Below are 18838 nucleotides of genomic sequence, written 5' to 3'. Positions count from 1 at the left end.
ACTTTTTTCCCCCTATTTTCTTAGCTCAAATATCTTAGTCACAAGGCACCCCTCCCTTTTATTGCTCTTCTGATTTGTTAGCATGTTAGTAATATATTTTTTCATTAAGTTAATCTGTGACAGCACATAAACTGATAATTGCAAGATGACTAGGATATTTTTTATCCTATGTAAATTTTATCTTCAGTTAATATAAAGTGGTTATTATGGTGGAGACATTTTGGTCTAATACGAATTTCAGATACATACATTGCAACAGCTATTTGAAAATAATCAGGAATTAGAGTATTTGACTTTTATACAAATAAATAATACGAGCTTGAATAATTTTTGTCTGTGTGCCCAAGGATCCAGCAAATGGAAACAAATGAAATTATCGCAAGTAGTCACTACTCAAAAATAAAATAGTTGGCAGAGATTGTGGGTGGTTGATGCCATTGAAATACGGATTTACTTCCAACACAACCAGAAATGAAGGTGGTTTCATCCCTTCTGTCCCACAATTAGCTCTAGTCACCTTCCTGCCATTAATGAAAAAGAAACCTAGCTATTGAATATTTTGCTCAGTTAAAATGGTGATTTTCTTTTTAAACTAAAGTCCATTACAACATTATGACTTTTAAATTGTGTTGTTGAAGAACCACAAATAGATTTTTTTTACTTTCATGAAGTTTTTGTTCATTGGTAAAATTGCCATATTAGCAATTCTTCATGCTTCTATCAGCTAATATCTCATGATCATCTGAGGTATGTTTGTTCTAAAAATCATTATATTTCTCACAAGAATATCAATATTGCATATTTTAGAACAATACTCCTAGAAACTTGCTGAGGAGATTGCCTTAAAAGATACTAAATGTGGGGCGCCTGGATGGCTCAGTCGTTAAGCGTCTGCCTTTGGCTCAGGTCATGATCCCAGGGTGCTGGGATCGAGCCCCGCATGGGGCTCCCTGTTCCGCCAGAAGCCTTCTCCTTCCCTCACTCCCCCTGCTTGTGTTCCCTTTCTCACTGTGTCTCTCTCTGTCAAATAAATAAAATCTTTAAAAAAAAAAAAAAAAAGATACTAAACGTGAGAAGACAGTCAAATACCCAGCATTAAAAGGTTGAATTTTCTTTTGTGGGACAGGTCTGTCAGTCTGTTGTGTAGACAGAGTCCTCAGCTGTCAGTGTGAAGGGAAGGGTAATTTAGTTTTTGAAAGATCTGGTTCTAGGACCTTGGTGAGAGAGGTGGTCAAGAGAGAAACACAACATTCCGGAAATGTACACAAAGGTCTTTGCCTGATTGTTTCAATAGATTTTGATTGCCAACATTTTTAAAATTGCCAGAACGTTCGAATGCAGTGTTATCCAAAATAAGCTCTCCTAGACTACCTTTTTCAGTGTCATAGCGCTCTTGTGATTGTAATCTTAATTTTAAAACTATGTATATAGTTAGTATATATACCATTTTACCAATTGGTATTTTTAATTTTTTTCTTAACAGAAATCTTAGAGGCTGGCATTAAAGCAACTTCAGAGTCACTTAAAGGTGTGAAACGAAAAAAGATTGTAGCTGAGAATCACCTGAAAAAAATACCAAAATCCCCACTGAGGAATCCTCTTCAGGCGAAACATAAACAAAATACGGAAGAGTCCTCTTTTGCTATTCTTCAGAGTGCTTCAGAGTCTCACAGGAAACAGAATCCTAGTCCCGTAAAAAACGGGAAGCAGTTTATGAAACAAAATGGAGAAACACCTGGGGTAGTTGCCGAGGCCCCTAAATCCGAAGACTTGGTCTCCCCAAAGAAGCCCTTGTTTCTGCAGCATGCATCTGAACTGCGTAGATGGGGATCGGAAGGCTCCGACTCCGCCAAGTTAGACTTCCTGGACGCAAAATGTGACTCTGGTTCTTTGTCAAGTCAAACCAGGACTGACCATAGTGAATGTACCTCCTCCACTCGTAGTCCTACTTCTTCCTCTTACACAAACACCGCATTCGATGTCTTACTGAAAGCAATGGAGCCAGAACTGAGCACCTTGTCACAAAAGGGCTCGTCTTGTGCAGTTAAGATAGAAAAACTGAGACCAAATAAAATTGTACGGCCCCCTTCTCAGTTACACAGCAGCTCAGTGGAGGCCCCAGATCAGACTCCGCAAGAATTTGTTTCTGAGCCGCGGCCTTCTCCTTGTACCTCATTTGCCGTGCACGTATCTGTTGCTCAGAAGAACGGGCAGATTCAGCCAGTTTCTCATTCACATAATCAGCACGAACACTTTGTTTCCGCACCTGCCCAACAAAATCAGCAGCCTCCAGCGTGTTCAGGTTTCACGAGGTCACTGGCGAATCTGCAAATTCAAGAGAATGCCAAACTTGAACAAGTTTATCATATAGCAGTGACATCATCTGTGAGTCTGACTTCACTTTCCAGTAGAACTCAGGTTACTCCTCAAAACCAGCAAATGGATTCTGCTTCACCGATGTCAGTAAGTCCAGCCCATTCTACACAGTCAGCCCCCCTGCCAATTTACAGTTCAACTCCTGTCGCCTCTGTTGTTAACCACAGCGTGGAGCAAATGTGCAATCTTCTTTTGAAAGATCAGAAGCCCAAAAAACAAGGAAAATATATTTGTGAGTATTGCAATAGAGCTTGTGCAAAGCCCAGCGTGCTTTTAAAGCACATCCGCTCCCATACTGGCGAGCGGCCCTATCCCTGTGTGACCTGTGGATTTTCATTTAAGACTAAAAGCAATCTGTACAAGCACAAAAAATCCCATGCACATACTATCAAACTGGGTCTTGTCTTGCAACCAGATGCTGGTGGTTTGTTCTTGTCACAGGAGTCCCCCAAAGCACTTAGTATCCATTCAGATGTAGAAGACAGTGGGGAGAGCGACGAGGAGGGGGCTGCTGACGAAAGACAGAACGACCCAGCCTCCATGGACCTGCAGCCTGTGCAAATAATGAAAATGATATCAAATTCTGAAGCTTTACCAAAATCAAGTTCCATTCCCAGCAATCCAGACCACGCAGCAGGTGACTTTTCACTACAGGACAAAGCTTCAGAATCCCAAGCTGTGACGGAGTTACCAAAAGTCGTGGTACACCCTGTCAGCGTGTCCCCTATAAGAGTTGACAGCCCAAAGCTTACGGACCCCAAGCCTGAACTGTCTAGTGCACAGAAGCAGAAGGACCTTCAGGGAACCAGTGTCCTGTCCCACTCAGCCTGGGCATCCTCCCTAGAGACTGATGAGAAGTCCCGTCAGAAAGGGGATCTGAGTCAGCCTGAAGGAAAACAAGAACCACACATAGGAACGGTACATGCCCAACTACAAAGGCAGCAGGCTACCGACTGCTCCCAAGAGCAACAAGGAAAACTTCTGAGTCCTCGAAGTCTAGGAAGTACAGATTCTGGTTACTTTTCACGTTCTGAAAGTGCCGACCAGACGGTGAGTCCGCCGGCTCCCTCTACCAGAACGTTACCCACCATGGAACAAGACTCAAATAAGAATAACGGGCCCTCTGCACGTATCAGTACACCAGCATCCTCGACCCTGTCAACAAGTGAGAAAGCATTGCTTCTACCGGGTCAGATGCGCCCACCCTTGGCAACAAAAACACTTGAAGAACGGATATCAAAGCTTATCTCCGACAATGAAGCCTTGGTAGATGATAAGCAACTGGATAGTGTTAAGCCACGGAGAACCTCTCTCTCACGACGAGGAAGTATTGATTCCCCCAAGTCATACATTTTTAAAGATTCTTTTCAGTTTGATTTGAAACCAATGGGACGAAGAACAAGCTCAAGCTCTGATATACCAAAGTCCCCTTTCACCCCTACTGAGAAGTCAAAGCAAGTGTTTCTTCTGTCTGTACCTTCCCTTGACTGTTTGCCTATTACAAGAAGTAATTCTATGCCTACCACAGGTTATTCAGCAGTACCTGCGAGCATAATACCTCCCCCTCACCCACTGAGAGGGAGTCAGTCATTTGATGACAAAATTGGCGCTTTCTATGATGATGTCTTTGTGTCGGGACCTAACACTTCTGTGCCCCCCAGTGCGCATCCCCGGACCCTCGTCAGACAGTCAGCAGTTGAAGACTCTTCAGCAAATGAAAATCACCTTCTCGGTCCTGGACAGTCCTTGGATGAGAGCTATCAAGGATGCGGTGCCCCTAGTGACTCCGTATCAGCAAGGAGCAAGTCCTCGGCACCAGGCTCGCATTTAGAGAAGAAGAAGTCCCATCAAGGGCGAGGGACGATGTTTGAGTGTGAAACCTGTAGAAACAGATATAGAAAACTGGAGAATTTTGAAAACCATAAGAAATTTTACTGTTCGGAGTTGCACGGACCAAAAACAAAGGTAGCTGTGAGAGAACCTGAACACAGCCCCGTGCCTAATAGCACACAACCTCAGATTCTGCACTACAGAGTTGCTGGTTCCACAGGAGTGTGGGAACAGACGCCCCAGATTAGAAAAAGGAGGAAAATGAAAAGTGTTGGAGATGATGATGAACTTCAGCAAAATGAAAGGGGGGCTTCTCCAAAAAGCTCCGAAGGCCTTCAGTTTCAGAATTCTCTGGGCCCCACTTCCACTCTGTCTAAGCATAATATTGCAATAACGAGTGACCAGCAGCATAGAAATATACAGTTGCAAACCCCCCAAATCCAACTGGTTGCCAGAGGCCCCGACCAGACCATGGATCCAAAGCCATCCGCCATCACGGAGCCACACCTAAGTTCAGCTGCCCAGGACAAGACAGAGTTGAAGAGGCATGGAACTGGAATCTCAGTCATTCAGCATACAAACTCACTGAGCAGACCCAACTCATTTGACAAGCTTGAGTCTTTTGAAAGAGGTTCCCCAGTTTCCTTCCAGGAGCTGAATAGAACTGTGAAGCCCAGGCCTCTGAAAGTAATAGGAATTTCCCTAGAGGAAGGCCACCCTCCTCAGAATACATCTCACCCTCACCAGCCTGTGCTATCATCAGACGCTCTGAGAGGAGAACTTCAGGACAGTTTGAGAAAGAGTTCAAATGAACGACATGTGTTAGGACAGCCCTCCCGACTAGTCCGGCAGCACAACATCCAAGTCCCAGAGATTCTGGTCACAGAAGAGCCAGATCGGGACCTTGAAGCCCAAGGCTACGATCAGGAAAAATCAGAGAAGTTCAGCTGGCCTCAGCGTAGTGAAACCTTGTCAAAGTTGCCAACAGAGAAACTGCCACCCAAAAAGAAGAGGCTCCGTCTTGCTGAGATGGAACATTCTTCAACAGAATCAAGTTTTGACTCCACTCTGTCTAGGAGTCTAAGTAGGGAGAGTAGTTTATCTCACACTTCCAGTTTCTCAGCTTCATTAGATGTAGAGGATATTTCTAAAACTGAGGCTTCCCCCAAAATCGATTTTCTAAACAGAGCAGAGTTCCTCATGATTCCAGCTGGTGCGAATACCCTTAATGTTCCTGGAACTCACCGGGAAATGAGGCGTGCTGCCTCAGAACAGATTAGCTGCATGCAAACATCCATGGAGGTCTCTGATTTCAGAAGTAAATCATTCGACTGTGGAAGCATAACTCCACCTCAGACAACACCACCTGTTGAATTGCAGCCCCTGACGTCCCCTTCTGGCATGGGGGTCACTGGGCACGTGCCTCTCTTAGAAAGAAGGAGAGGTCCACTGATGCGGCAGATATCTTTAAACATAGCTCCAGACAGTCATGTGTCTCCTGTGAACCCACCCTCTTTCCAAACAATTGCTCTTCCCGGTGTGAACGCTGCACCCTTTCAGGGCCCTCAGCTCACTAATGCATCTTTAGCCGAGTTTCCTGCAAACACTTTGCACTCCCAGGCTCAAGTTAAGGATCAGCGAACAGAAACTTCGAGTTCCACCTCTACTAACATCTTTCCTGTTCACCAGCTTTTTGGTATCAATTTGTTAAATCACATCCACGCCCCCCTTAGCCACCAAAACACACAGATGTCTCTACAAGTGTCTACACAGAGTGTCAAACCAGATGCAAGTCCCAGTTTATGTGTATCTTCTAAAAGTAAAGATTGCTTCGCCCCGAAGTACCAACTTCATTGTCAGGTTTTCACTTCAAGCCAGTCTTGCTCTTCCAGTCCTGTACTTTCTTTGCCAAAGCAAGTTCTTTCAGATCCAGTTGGAGTTGACCATCGTGGGACTTCATTAGCATTACCAACCAAATTAATGGATGCCATGCCTAATTCATGTGTCCCGCCCCCACTGAAGCTCGGGCCCCTCGGTGGTCAGGCGCAGAAGGTGCCAACATCGTTTGCGTTGCCCGTGCATCTGCAGAGTAACGTTCCAGCATACTGTTTTGCCACTGTCACACCTCTGCCACAGATCCTGGTGACCCAAGATCTCTCCAACCAGCCAATTTGCCAGGCTAATCGTAGCATGGTGCCAATCAGCGAAGAACAAAATTCCATGCCAAAATTGCAAAAAGATCACCAGAATGTTTTGCCAAACCCAGTGAAGGAACTCGTTTGTGAAAATGCTTTTTCAGAGATGGGCCAGAATTTTTCTCCATCAGATTCCCTGTCCATAACCCAGAAAACGTCTATGGGTAGACTTTCCCCCCAGCAAGAATCTTCAGCTTCAAGTAAAAGGATGCTTTCCCCAGCAAATAGTTTAGACATTGCCATGGAAAAGCACCAGAAGCGAGCTAAAGATGAGAATGGGGCTGTTTGTATGACAGAGATTAGACCCTTTGAGCCATTGAATCCAAGACCTAGTGAAGGTAATAAACAGAAGAAACCCGTTTTAGTGAGGCAGGTTTGTACTACAGAGCCTCTTGAGGGTGTGCTATTGGAACAGGATATTTTTTCTCCACCTGAAATGAGTAGTGAGGCTGTTAATTTGACAGATGTTTTACCAGCTGATAAGTTGTCATCTGAACACTCTAAGTCTTTAGCTACAGAACCTAGAAGTGAACTACAAGAATTTGAAAAGATCAAGTCATCCACATCGCTCACTCTTACAGTGAGAAATTCACCTGTCCCTGCAGAAAACATTCACATTTCCCCTTTGGAACGTGTAGACAATAGCCAAGAAAGGAAGTCTCCAGGGTTTAAAACTCAAGGTGACAAAGAGAGCATCCCAGAGCGAAGTCAAGCTACAACCAGCACACTTTTAGTGTCTGACTCGGGAGAGACACAGCAGCTGCCTTTCCCCAGCCTGAAGACCTCAACCAGCTTTACATGGTGTTACCTACTGAGGCAGAGGGCATTGCATTTGCCTCAGAATGACCAGAAAACTTCAGCCTACACTGATTGGACAGTTAGTGCCAGTAACCCAAACCCACTTGGTTTGCCTACAAAAGTTGCTCTTTCTCTCCTTAACTCAAAACAGAAGACTGGAAAATCACTATATTGTCAAGCAATAACTACCCATTCCAAGTCAGATTTATTGGTCTATTCGAGCAAGTGGAAAAGCAACTTAAGCAAGGTACTTGACATATCATTTATCTTCAGAAATAGTTTGTGCAATGTCTTGATGCCTTTAAATGTTTTAATTGGACGTTGTATCTTATATCTTAATTTTGAATGACAAATTGTGCTCTGTAAGTATAAAGTTATCTGAAAGAAAGGATGATAAGTTTACCCTGGAAGTTATGCTGATAAGGGTCACATGGAATCCTTTGGTGATTTTATCTTGAAACATTTTGAAAATAACTTGCCCTGAGCTGAATATTTAAGTCCTTACGTAATGGTACAGAGAATCACGGTTTTACTTTCATCTTTCTCTTATACTGAGAGGAGATTATGTTTATGCTTTGTCCCTGCTAAGTGCAGGGGAACAGAGGTGTGACTTATCAAAGTGTTCTATTTCGTCTTGAAATATAAGCAGAGAGCCATTCATACTTGTCCTCCGTGCACCTGACTCCTCTCCCCTCACCATGCCAGTCTCAACTCCCGCCCAGTGTTGGAATCATCTTATTACTAGAGAGAAGAGTCACAGGATAGCTGACTCAAGACACTGGATAATTAAGTTGATTTGGTCAAGACGTAGAGTAAGGTCATAAAACTATAACTTTGGGTTCTTTGTGGAATCCATTTTAGTAGAGTTGCTGGCTTTATAAAATGGGAAAAATAATTGAAGTGAGAATAAATAGATAAAGGGATCATGTTAGACTCTGGCCAATCAGAATTAGAGATTAAGTCCTTGACTTCCACAGATTCACAAGCATATAATACAGGTTCCTAGACATATATATGCTTATCAGTAAGGAAATACTTCAGTATCACAGTTATAATGGAGGTATATGCAGTTTTAAGAAGGAAGTCTCTAACTTTGCCAGTAGGTTGAGGAGGTATGGATACAGGGAAGATATTCCAAAAGTGGAGATACTTTAGCTGAGTCTTAAAAAAAAAAAAAAAAAAAAAAGTAGGAATTTTTTTTTTTCAGGTAAACAAGAATGAGAAATTTTAATAGTTTGCTGAAATGATATGGAAGTGAGAAAGAACTTGGTTTGTTTTAAAGAACCCCGAGGAGTCGGCCATGGCTAGAAGGTGTAAGTTTGAAACACTGATGTGCCTTCAAGTTGGAAATACAGGGAAAAACCAAAGAATTTGCATGGTGGTAGAGAGAGATTGATCCTTTTTCAGCGAAGGAGGGTGCATCCAAACCATTCAGAATTTAATTTTTAAATGCCCAGACTTTACTCTAAACCCACTAAATCATAATCTTGGAAGATGAGACCTGATGATGAGAATTTAAACAGAGCTTCATGACTGTTCCTGTGCCTATAGAAAAGTGACTGTCCTTCAGTACCAAGTGTCTGGGTAGAAATGCCTCTGGAAATTTGGAGCTAGGCAAGGACTCCCGATGGAAGGTGTCGGAATTCCTTGGTGCTTTGGTGTAATTCATGAGCTTGCTCAGAGAGGAAGGAAGGAATAAAGGGCTCAGGATGGATTTGGGGATCACTACTACTTAAAGGGTTGAATGGATAAAGAAAGCCCACCCAGGAAACTGAAAGAGGTTGTTCATAGAGGAAAGAGGAGGACTAGGAGAAAGTGGGATCACATAGATAAAGGACGAAATTTCAAGGGAAGTTACTCAGATGGAGAGGTCAAATAAAGGTCACATAAAAATGAAGAACATGGTTCCTGAACTGAGTGGTTCTAATATCGCTAGTGACTTGGGTCGTATGGGCAGGTGGTTGTGGAGGACTGGGTGCTGGTGTTAACTCGCAACCCAGATGGTAATGTAAATGGACAGGAAGGGACAGGTGTTTCTAAGAGAAACAAGGTATCAACAATATAAATAGCACAGGTGGTCAAGCGTATAAAGACTAAGGAAGGGATAAGGATTTTGGGGTGTTTAGCTCATTGGTAACTGGTGACTAGAAGCCTGATTTGAGAGTAGGAAAGTGAGCAAAAGGTAAATGGGAATTAGGCGTTGAAAAGAAGGTGAAAAGTAGAATTGGCGTTGGCGGTATAAAGTCAAGGAAAGGTATGTGTATGCATTCCAGATTGTGGGGAAACCCAATGTGTTTGCCAGGAAAAGAAGAGCCCGATGCATTTGTTTGCCGCTCAGGGTCCATGTCATTACCTCCTCGCACTACCTTTCTTTCAAAGCCAGCAGCTTTGCTTTATTTAGTCCTGGCCTTGAGAGGACAGGGGCTCCCCAGGGTGCTCTTGCTGAGGTTGTGCGGGCCCTCTGTCTGTGGTGCAGGCTCTCTCATTGCTTGCTGGTAATAAGTCAGGTCAGTACAGAGCTGTCTGCTTGAGGATGTGGTTTGTAAAGAGGGCCCTTGATCAGAAGAGTTGTGCCTCAGGTTGGATTTGGCCAGAGGATGGGAGTTTGAGCCTTGGCTGTTAAGCTTGACCTTGGACAAGCGACTTCACCCTGAGAGTGGCTTTCCTCACTGGGTCTAACCCCTGTGCTGCCCACCTCACAGGATGTGTGAGAATGGCAGGGGCTGAGAAGGGGGACGCTGTGGAATCCTAAGGTGCTGTCGCTATTAACTTTCCACAGGAAATGCACATACTGTTTATCATTTTGATGTCTGTTACCTTTTCCTAGAGACATAATTATTATCAGGCCACAGCCTGACTTCTGACCTGCATGTCTCTCACAGTTATCAGCACTCGGGAACTTTTGAGAAGATACAGAGAGGAAACATAATTATGGCTTAAAATGATAGGAGAAGGGGAGATTCTTGGGAAATGGGGCTTCTGCTTGACAGAATGCAGTTACAGTGCATTCCAGGGAAGGGGGTGTAGTCCTGTTTCTCGGGAGTATGAGACAGTGTTATACCAAAAAGGGGACTGGGCTCCTTCCCATCTCCAAAGAATAAAGCTCTTTAAGAAATAAAGTGTAGTGTGAGCAGTTGGTCAGTGGATTGTGGTGGGATTTTAAAACAGCATATGATTCGTCAGGTTGCTGCGGGCAAACAGAGAGACTAAAGCTGAGGGAGGGGAGAGAGCAAATGACCTGTAAACATGTTATTTCCTCGAAATGCATTCCATTAAGTTAACTACATGTACGGTTCTCTGCCATGTTTTAATTTCCAAGTGAAACATTAGCATGTTTGTGTTTTCAGTTTTATTAAATTAGTTTCTCTTTTTTTTTTTTTCCCTTTCAGAGAGCATTAGGTAATCAAAAGTCCACAGTAGTTGAATTCAGCAATAAAGATGCCTCTGAAATTAACAGTGAGCAAGATAAAGAAAATTCCTTAATCAAAAGTGAACCAAGAAGAATTAAAATATTTGATGGAGGGCAAGTACAAATTTTACTTTTTAAATGTACATTTAAACATACTTTTTAAATGTACATTTGCTTTCATGTGAATGAAGACTTACCAGTGCCAACTTTATATAAATGTTGCAAGGTTTCTCAGCTTATTAACAGAATCTTCATGGCAAAATATATGTTAGATTGTCATATTAAATAATTCCATTTGATCAAGAGAATATTTAGGAAACATTGTAGGTCCTAGGAGGCAGCTAAGAACTGTTTTCAGAGTAAACTCTGGGTTTCACGTAGACTTACAATAAGGAGTGCCTCAGGAAATCTGTTGTCAGACGAATTCACTGCCTATTTGATGCCTTTGTGTATTTGGTAATGAGAAAAACACATTGTAAAAGCTGATTGTAGTTCTGGCAAAGCCAGGAAATATTTCAGTACTTAGAGTTGTTGTCACTGAATTTAATAATAAAGAAAACTTTTGCACCAGTGGTTTAGAAGGAGGGAGTGCTATGCTAAAATTAAACTTAGTATCGAATAAGGCTGCTTGATTAGAATTAGCTATTAGCCTATTAAGTGTTGATGCGAAAACCTGGACTAGTCTGTTACTTATATGTGCATAAAATTTGTATTGATTGAGTATAAAAATTGTGACTTGCTTTATTTTGTAAGTTGAATTCTAACCATCAATATTTTCTCAAAGACATAGTATCCAATCTCCCTATTTATTTTTTTTTCTTTAAATTAGATACAAATCAAATGAAGAGTATGTATATGTCCGAGGCAGGGGAAGAGGAAAGTACATATGTGAAGAATGTGGAATACGTTGTAAGAAACCTAGTATGTTAAAGAAACACATACGGACCCATACAGATGTCCGCCCCTACCACTGCACTTACTGTAACTTCTCCTTTAAGACGAAAGGTATGAGATGACATTACTTCATGGTCCTTTTTATACGCATTGAGCCCCAACTTTACATACTCTTTGACCAAGGATGCAGCAGCTTGAATTGACTAATACAAATACATCTTGTCAACATGGTAGTCTTACTTCTTTATCTGTCTCTAGACCTCTGAGGGAAAAAAAGTTTTCTTAATTATACACTTTTACAATATATATAATAAATATGACATTTTAAAAGGAGAAACTGCCCTTTTTTATTTTACTCCCCAAGTTAGAGTTGCATAACATGATGACTAATACATTTCAAAAATACTGTGGGGCCGAAGAAGAGAAATAAATTTTCATGATTACAAGTAAACCGAAAAAGATTGAAGAAAATTTTTAAATAATAACTATAGTAAACTTATAATGATTGTGTTCATGTTTTATTATCTAATTTTAGGCATGAATAGCCATTTCTCTTTTTTCCATGATGCTTTTTGTTCTTCACCCAAATTCTATTGAATTTCAGCTTCACAAAATTTCTGTTGTACTATTTAAAGTGCACGTAACTCTGAACTAGTCATTAAAGTTATATTTAGTACTCTTTGTACTCTTTATATGTTTTTATTTAAATTGTAAGTGTTTATTATTGTTAAGGTAATTTTGCCCTCTTCAGATTCCCTGCTACATATAATGAGTACACTACTTATAAAATAATGCTCACTTTCTCCATTAGGCTCCTTGCTCGTGATCATTATATAAAAATATGTTACTTGAGACTTTAATTTCCCATACCACCCTTTAAAAACTAAATCTCTCTAAAACAAATCAGTGTAATCATAAAATTACCTGCCTGAAAGTGCAACATCTGTAAAAAAATATTTAATAATTTTTTTTTTTACAGAAACTTACTTTTATCCCTTTTGAGTGAACATCCACCTTTTTTCTGATTATATAGGCTGTCTTCAGGGTTTTTGTTTTAAAGATTGATCAACTCTTTAGCAAAATTTATTTCATCTTTTGGCTAGTATTTATTGATATTTAAAGAGAGTTATAATAAGTAGCAGCTAAACAGCTTCAAATTCACTCTCTTTACAAGCCAGTAGTCCCCTAAGCCAGAATGATAGAAGTAACAGCAACGGGACTGTTCTTCGGCTAGTTTTCAATGTTACTGAAGAGTTTCAAGACATCATGAGTAATTGGGAGGTTCACGGTCTATAGTCCTTTCATTGGGATGTGGATTCTCCTCCTGGAAATGGAGAGTGGGTTTCAGGATGCTCCTCCTGGCCGTGTGTGCAGGCGGTGATAAGAGAAAGTGCTTTGATCTCTTAACCCAATATATTGCGCTTTCACTGGTTTTGATCCTGTGATTAAGAAACATCAGTTACTTTCCAATATGAGACCAGGAGACCGGAAAGAGGCCAGTGTTACTAATAAGAGATTACCAAGTACAGAACAGTGTTGCTAAATAGAAGAGGCTTAAGGTATGATGTGAAATGGGTATTTCTCAACAGAAGGAGGAAAAGGAATCAGGATATTCAAAAAAATTATATTCATAAAATAAGGGCCATAGAGGGAGGAACACTTAGGTGTGGAAAACCAAATGACACTGCAGAGACTTTTTGGCAAAGAAAAATACTCTGAATCACCAAATAGTAATCTTAGTGAAATAACTCAACACGGCATCACGTCACGTTTTAGATAAATGTTTCTTAAAAGGCTGACAGAGCATAACAACCCCTGAAGAGTGAGCGTGCAGTCTTCTCAGTGTTCACGTCTTCCACCCCTCTGATATGCTGCTTTTCTGAATTTACATTAAATGTTTTGTTTTGTCAGCTAATTCTTTGGAATTACGCAATAAATACGCATTTGAAGAAAGTTACCCTCGCTAAGGAGACTGGTGAAGAAAATGCTAGAAATTCAGTCTTTTCCTCTCCCCAGCATGACAGTTCTTTATTTTACTGGTCAGCTTCCTTATAGAAGGCTGCCTTCTATGACTATCTGTAAGACAGATTCCATAGTATCTTCTAAAGGTAGCTAACTAATAAGAGACTTGTTTTTAGATGAGGCTGTAGATGTTGCCCTACTGGATTTACTTGGTTGTCCTAGCCAGTGCAACTCTCCTTCTCATCGGCTGTGTCTGGTGGTAACAGAAATAGTGATGTAATGACAGTGCTACATAAATACGGGTATGCAGAGAGAGCGAAATGCTGCCCAGTGAATGCTCTGCAGTGCGAGAAAGTGATGCTTCCCATGGTAATGCCTATAAATCTCTACTTTGTCATTTGTCCTCTTAATTTATTTTATGAGGACATTCTCAAAAGAATTTTAATTGATTTGTTTTCACTTTTTAAAGGTCAGTCAGCAGAAACTGTACAGTGAGCTCGCATCTCTGCAGGATTTACTATCATTTATGTTACAGAAAAGCTAGACACTCTGTATGTTGCCATCAGAACCCAAAACAAAACCTCACATGCCTTCCAGAAGATTTAGATTAATGTTTTATTAAATCTGTTAAAAAATTTACTTATTAAGTTAATGCCCAAAGTTCATGGCATTGCTAGGGGATATTTCCATCTTAATATGTATATTTTGCATGTTAAAATGCAGATTGTTTATTTTAACTTATTTAAGAAGTAGGCTAATAATAAGTAATAGCTCAAGTTATGAGAAAATGTGCTTATTAAAAGCTATATTCCCAAATTTGCCTGATTACAATTATCCATTAACTTCTATAAGAAGCAAATAATGTTCTATAGCTGTCCAGTTAGGGAACAAAAGCACTTTAAAAGAGACTATTAGTGGAACTCATAATTTGGTTTGTAATAGTTATTATATTAGAAAGTGCTTTGACTTGTAAGTGGACATTTCAGCCATATTCAGATGGCCAAGCCATTTTTGTTTACAACTTTTTAATGTGAAAATTTTGAAGCATATAGAAAAGTAGAGATCTGTATAATGAACGCCAATATACCAACCAACTTTTACTAATCATTAACATTTTGCCATATTTGCTTCATGGTTTTTTTTTTTTTTTAAGTGTATTTAAAGTAAGTATCTGACACGGCCAAGCCATGTAAGCCAGGTGTCACCTCTAGAATTACAGAAGTCAGAGTTTGATGGGCCTAGACATTATCTGGTCCAGGCACCCTCTCACACTTGAGCCCCCCTGAAGCACAAAGCTCTGGGTTGCTCTGCATACTGACTAGTGGAAGAGTTGGCTTGAACAAGTGTGACCAGGTCCGCGGACTTAGGCCATTTGCAGTGGTCCTGAGGTTCTGTAAATAGAGCCGTGTCCCCGGCCCTTCAGTCACTGCCAGCCCAGAGCTGAGAGCAATGATTCAGACATTCTTAACTCTTCTAGATGCTTATTCTCAAATACTAGTTTGCCCCTGATCACCAAACTAGGTCTTTAGATTTTGTTTGTTTTCTCAAAAGAGATGCTTTTCCCTTGTTGGCAGTTTTATATGTGTATGTGGCATTATCCACTCAAGCGGCTTGGTATCCTTAGAAGAATCTGAGTTCTCCCCCTGCATTCATAATCACTTGGGACAAATGTGCCCAGTGGTTCCCAGTTAACCTGATAATACTTAGCTGCCAAAGGAAATACCTCTTTAGAGATACTATTATGAGACTTCTAGTCAATATGGTGAAGGGAAATTAATGTGGGAAATTCTTTCTCAGGTTCCAGTGAACAGAAATTCTGTTTATGACATAACAACCAAATGTAGTTTTTAACAGATAGTCAAGCTTGAAATTTAAAAAGGCAAATTCCCAGGTAACAAATAAAAAAGAAACTCAGTGCTAGCATAATAGTGAATAGACACTTAAAAAATAATAATGACCAAACAAACAAATAAATAAAACTTAAAATTAAAAAAAAAAAAAAATCATGGGGACATCAAAGCCAGATATATTCCTCCAGCCCTGGGGTTTTAATGTCAATCCTGGAATGGAGTCCGGGGCTTCTGACATAAGCCTGGCCCTCCTGCCCAATGACTTTGGACCATGTGGGGAAGATACCTGCTAAAAAAGCAAAACCCCAGACCTCTGCCATAAAGAATAGATAGATAGATAGATAGATAGATAGATAGATAGATAGATAGATAGATAGATAGTCTAGAATTAGTGGTCTGAAACCTTAACTCCCAAGTAGAAGCAATTGGAAAACTGACCCCAGAGATGTTTCTACAATCCAGGGTCCTTAAGACTCCATGGGAAACAGTCTGGCTGAAGATAAACTTAAAATAAAAACTACAAAGCATGCAAGGAAACAAGGTACCATGGGGGAGATCCAGCAGACGCAATGTGGGAGGATTCAGACTCCAGGAACCATAGATCTTAGTGCAATCCCAGAAGGACTTTAAATGTAAACTGTTCTCAGAAATAAATGAGGATGAGAGAATAGAAACCAAAGGCAAAAGTAGACATGATCCAAGTAGAGGAGGCAGATTTAAAAAAGAGAAGTTATTAGTAATAAATAGCAAGGTTATTACAACATATAGATACCAATAGTTTCGTTTTTCTGAGTTTTAGTCTTGGAATTGTATAACCACAGTCTGTGCTTTCACTTGAAATAGGAATGGAATTTGCCAGTGTTGACAAATGCAAGAACAAAATAATACTACGTAAGCTTAGTAAACATTCTTTTCCCTTAAGGAAATCTGACAAAACACATGAAGTCCAAGACACATAGCAAGAAATGTGTGGATTTAGGCGTCTCAGTAGGTTTAATAGATGAACAAGATACAGAAGAATCAGGTAAGGCTTTATTCCATATTTTTCATAAATGCTATTTACAATGTGCTATTTTTTTGCATCCATACGCTTCTTTTCATTCTCACTAATACTTCCTAGTTCTTACTGTCATTGCTGCTTATTTACATGATGCAATAGCCTCCTAATCAGTTTTCCCATCTTTAATTTGTCTTCCTTCCCATCCATCCATCCCCACAGATGTTCCTCTTCCTGAAGCATGTGTCTGGTCATATTACTGCTCTGCTGCAAGTCTTTCATTTAGCCTCCCAAATAAATTATGAGCTGCTTGACCTCACATCTTCAAAGTCCATTATAATCTGGTGTCCACCTGCTTCCTCACCCTTATTTCTCATTTCTTTCTTCCACCTATCCTAAGGCTTAAATTTCCTGCTTACATGACGTTTATCTGGCTCTCTACCTCTCCAACCCTCCCTTAAACCGCCCCTCCCTCCCCCCTCGCCGCCGCCTTCAATCCCCATGCAGACGTGGCTCCCTGTATGCACTGGGCAAAATCTTCCTCTTCTTCAAGGTCTAGCTCAAATCCACTGCTGCCATGAAGCCTTCTCTGATTTTCCTTCCCACACTGGGGGAAGCCACTTTTCCCTTCTCTCAGCTTCTGTAGTGTTTTATATTTTAGCGTTTGCTCTCTGAAAGCATTGAATCTCTTTCTGCCTTATTTTTGGATTATCTACAACTGCTTACCTTACCTCCTCACTGAGACTGTTAAGCATCTCCTGAGCAGAATTGATGAAGGAGTGATGCTTCCTTCACCCTCAGCCCATGGTGCCCTGCCTCACACGGAGCAGCTGCTCTGGAAATGTTTGTGGAATAAAACATTTCTTTGCATCCCCAAAATGTTTGTTATTTTGAAAGAGTTAACTGGTTGTTTTCTTAACAGTGTTCGCTCAACAAATATAAGTGTTTATCTCTAACCAATTTTGAGGGAAAATAAACCTGTTCACCTGTTCTGACTCATTAGAGAGTAGAATTATTCTTTCGTAAGACTTTTTTTATAAGCCAAGAATTTATCAACCAAGAGATCTAAGTTTTCTTTAAAAAACTGTCTTTTTTTGAAATATGCCCCAAATTAGACCTTTATTTGCTTGCTATGTTTTAGTTAATATGCATTAGTTTGATATCTAGAAAATTTCCAAAGAGAAAATGGTGAGGACACCATTGAAAATATAGGTAAAAAATCAAACGCGTTTTAGTCCACCTGACAACCAGTAACACACTAAATGAATCACCCTGAATTTTTTTCTAAATACGCAAAGGAAGTGACTCACATCTTAAGTGGTACAGCTGATACAATTCAGTATTTTAAGCACACAGAAAGGATTGCTTTTAACTCTTTGGGGAATAAACTGATAGATTCTTGATGGAAGAAAAAGATAGTCATAACAAATTTAGGACAATAAGGGGCTTTTTTAAGTGTTTTAGGCACCTTGATGCTTTGATACATTTTGGGGATGGCAATATCAGGATTTAAAAGTGCCTATCACATTAACGTAGTGTAACTTTTCTGTCCTAGGAACATATTTATTAAAAGCTGATTTTTTAATTGTCAGAAATTGAATTACACACTTACACATTTAATAGAATTATTTATAATTCACTTCTAATGTAAACAGCTTTTATTTGGTTTATTTTCTGCTCTTAGCAATCATGCAGTAAATTACCATAATGAAGCGAAGAAAAAAAATTTTTATTTGCCTCATTATTTATTTGCTTTATAATTATTTGCTGTATTGTTAATTGGATTGAGTCATTCAGAAGTAAAAAGCTAGGAAGAATGAATAAGATTTTCAGCAAGTTTATTATTACCCACAAACTAGTAAAGGAAGAAAGTAGAAATGCGAAATACTAATGTCTGAAAAACCTAAGTGTAAAAAGTATTACTACAATATATACTCATTTACATGTTTTACTTCTTTAGGAAGATGTCCTATAAAAATTAAGTAAAATATCTCTGGAGTCCTCTAAAGTTAAAAGAAGGTAGTGTTTATATCCTAAATTTGCATAGGAAAATTAATTATCATGTATTGTTTAAATTGGCTGACAGATCGACTTATATACCTATCCATTCTTTTTTGTATTTCTCAGCTCATTCCAGAAGCACTTGAAGCAGGTTTTAGATTATAAACTCAAACTTGATAGACTAATTCCCTATTCAGATGGGATCTTCTGATAAAACTAGGTAGTTTTACTTGTTTTTCTCTTGGTTAAATTTTTTTTTTTAATTACTGTAATTATGGGTAGCGTACTCAGTTCTTTCACAGTTTTGATTGAATAGTAAATTGTAGCATCTAGGTGGATTTTGCCAAGTGCTGTGGCCATATGGAGGCCTAGTAATTCTTTATGAATATGCCAACAAATATATCCTACTTTTGCTTTATTATGGGCTTGGAGTGGAGGTATAAAAGTAGTAAACATTTGTCATTTTATACCAGTGGTCTTCTTTTCATTATACTATTTTGTGCTTTTAAAAAAATATTTTGATTTT

The 18838-nt window shown here is 39.9% G+C and overlaps 1 protein-coding gene across 7 annotated transcripts in view; it reads left to right on the top strand.

Annotated features, from left to right (window-relative positions):
• The window catches only part of HIVEP1 (HIVEP zinc finger 1), a 142127-nt gene that overhangs the window by 102241 nt on the left and 21048 nt on the right, over window positions 1–18838 (top strand). For 6 of the 7 annotated variants that reach the window (XM_045866369.3, XM_045866370.3, XM_064597176.1 and 3 more), the window contains 4 exons: window positions 1484–7446; window positions 10589–10722; window positions 11438–11613; window positions 16237–16338. In XM_045866369.3, the coding sequence (XP_045722325.1) occupies window positions 1484–7446; window positions 10589–10722; window positions 11438–11613; window positions 16237–16338 (6375 nt within the window). Of the gene's footprint in view, window positions 1–1481; window positions 7447–10588; window positions 10723–11437; window positions 11614–16236; window positions 16339–18838 lie in introns of all 7 variants that reach the window. The other variant, XM_064597177.1, reaches the window with a different exon arrangement.

Source organism: Mirounga angustirostris, unplaced genomic scaffold (genome assembly GCF_029215605.1).
Source record: "Mirounga angustirostris isolate CCGP_5_RB_7025 unplaced genomic scaffold, mMirAng1.0.hap1 SCAF_8, whole genome shotgun sequence".
In the NCBI taxonomy this organism is placed as follows: Eukaryota; Metazoa; Chordata; class Mammalia; order Carnivora; family Phocidae; genus Mirounga; species Mirounga angustirostris.
Note: the sequence above shows the minus strand (reverse complement) of the source record. Positions and strands in the feature narration are given on the sequence as shown.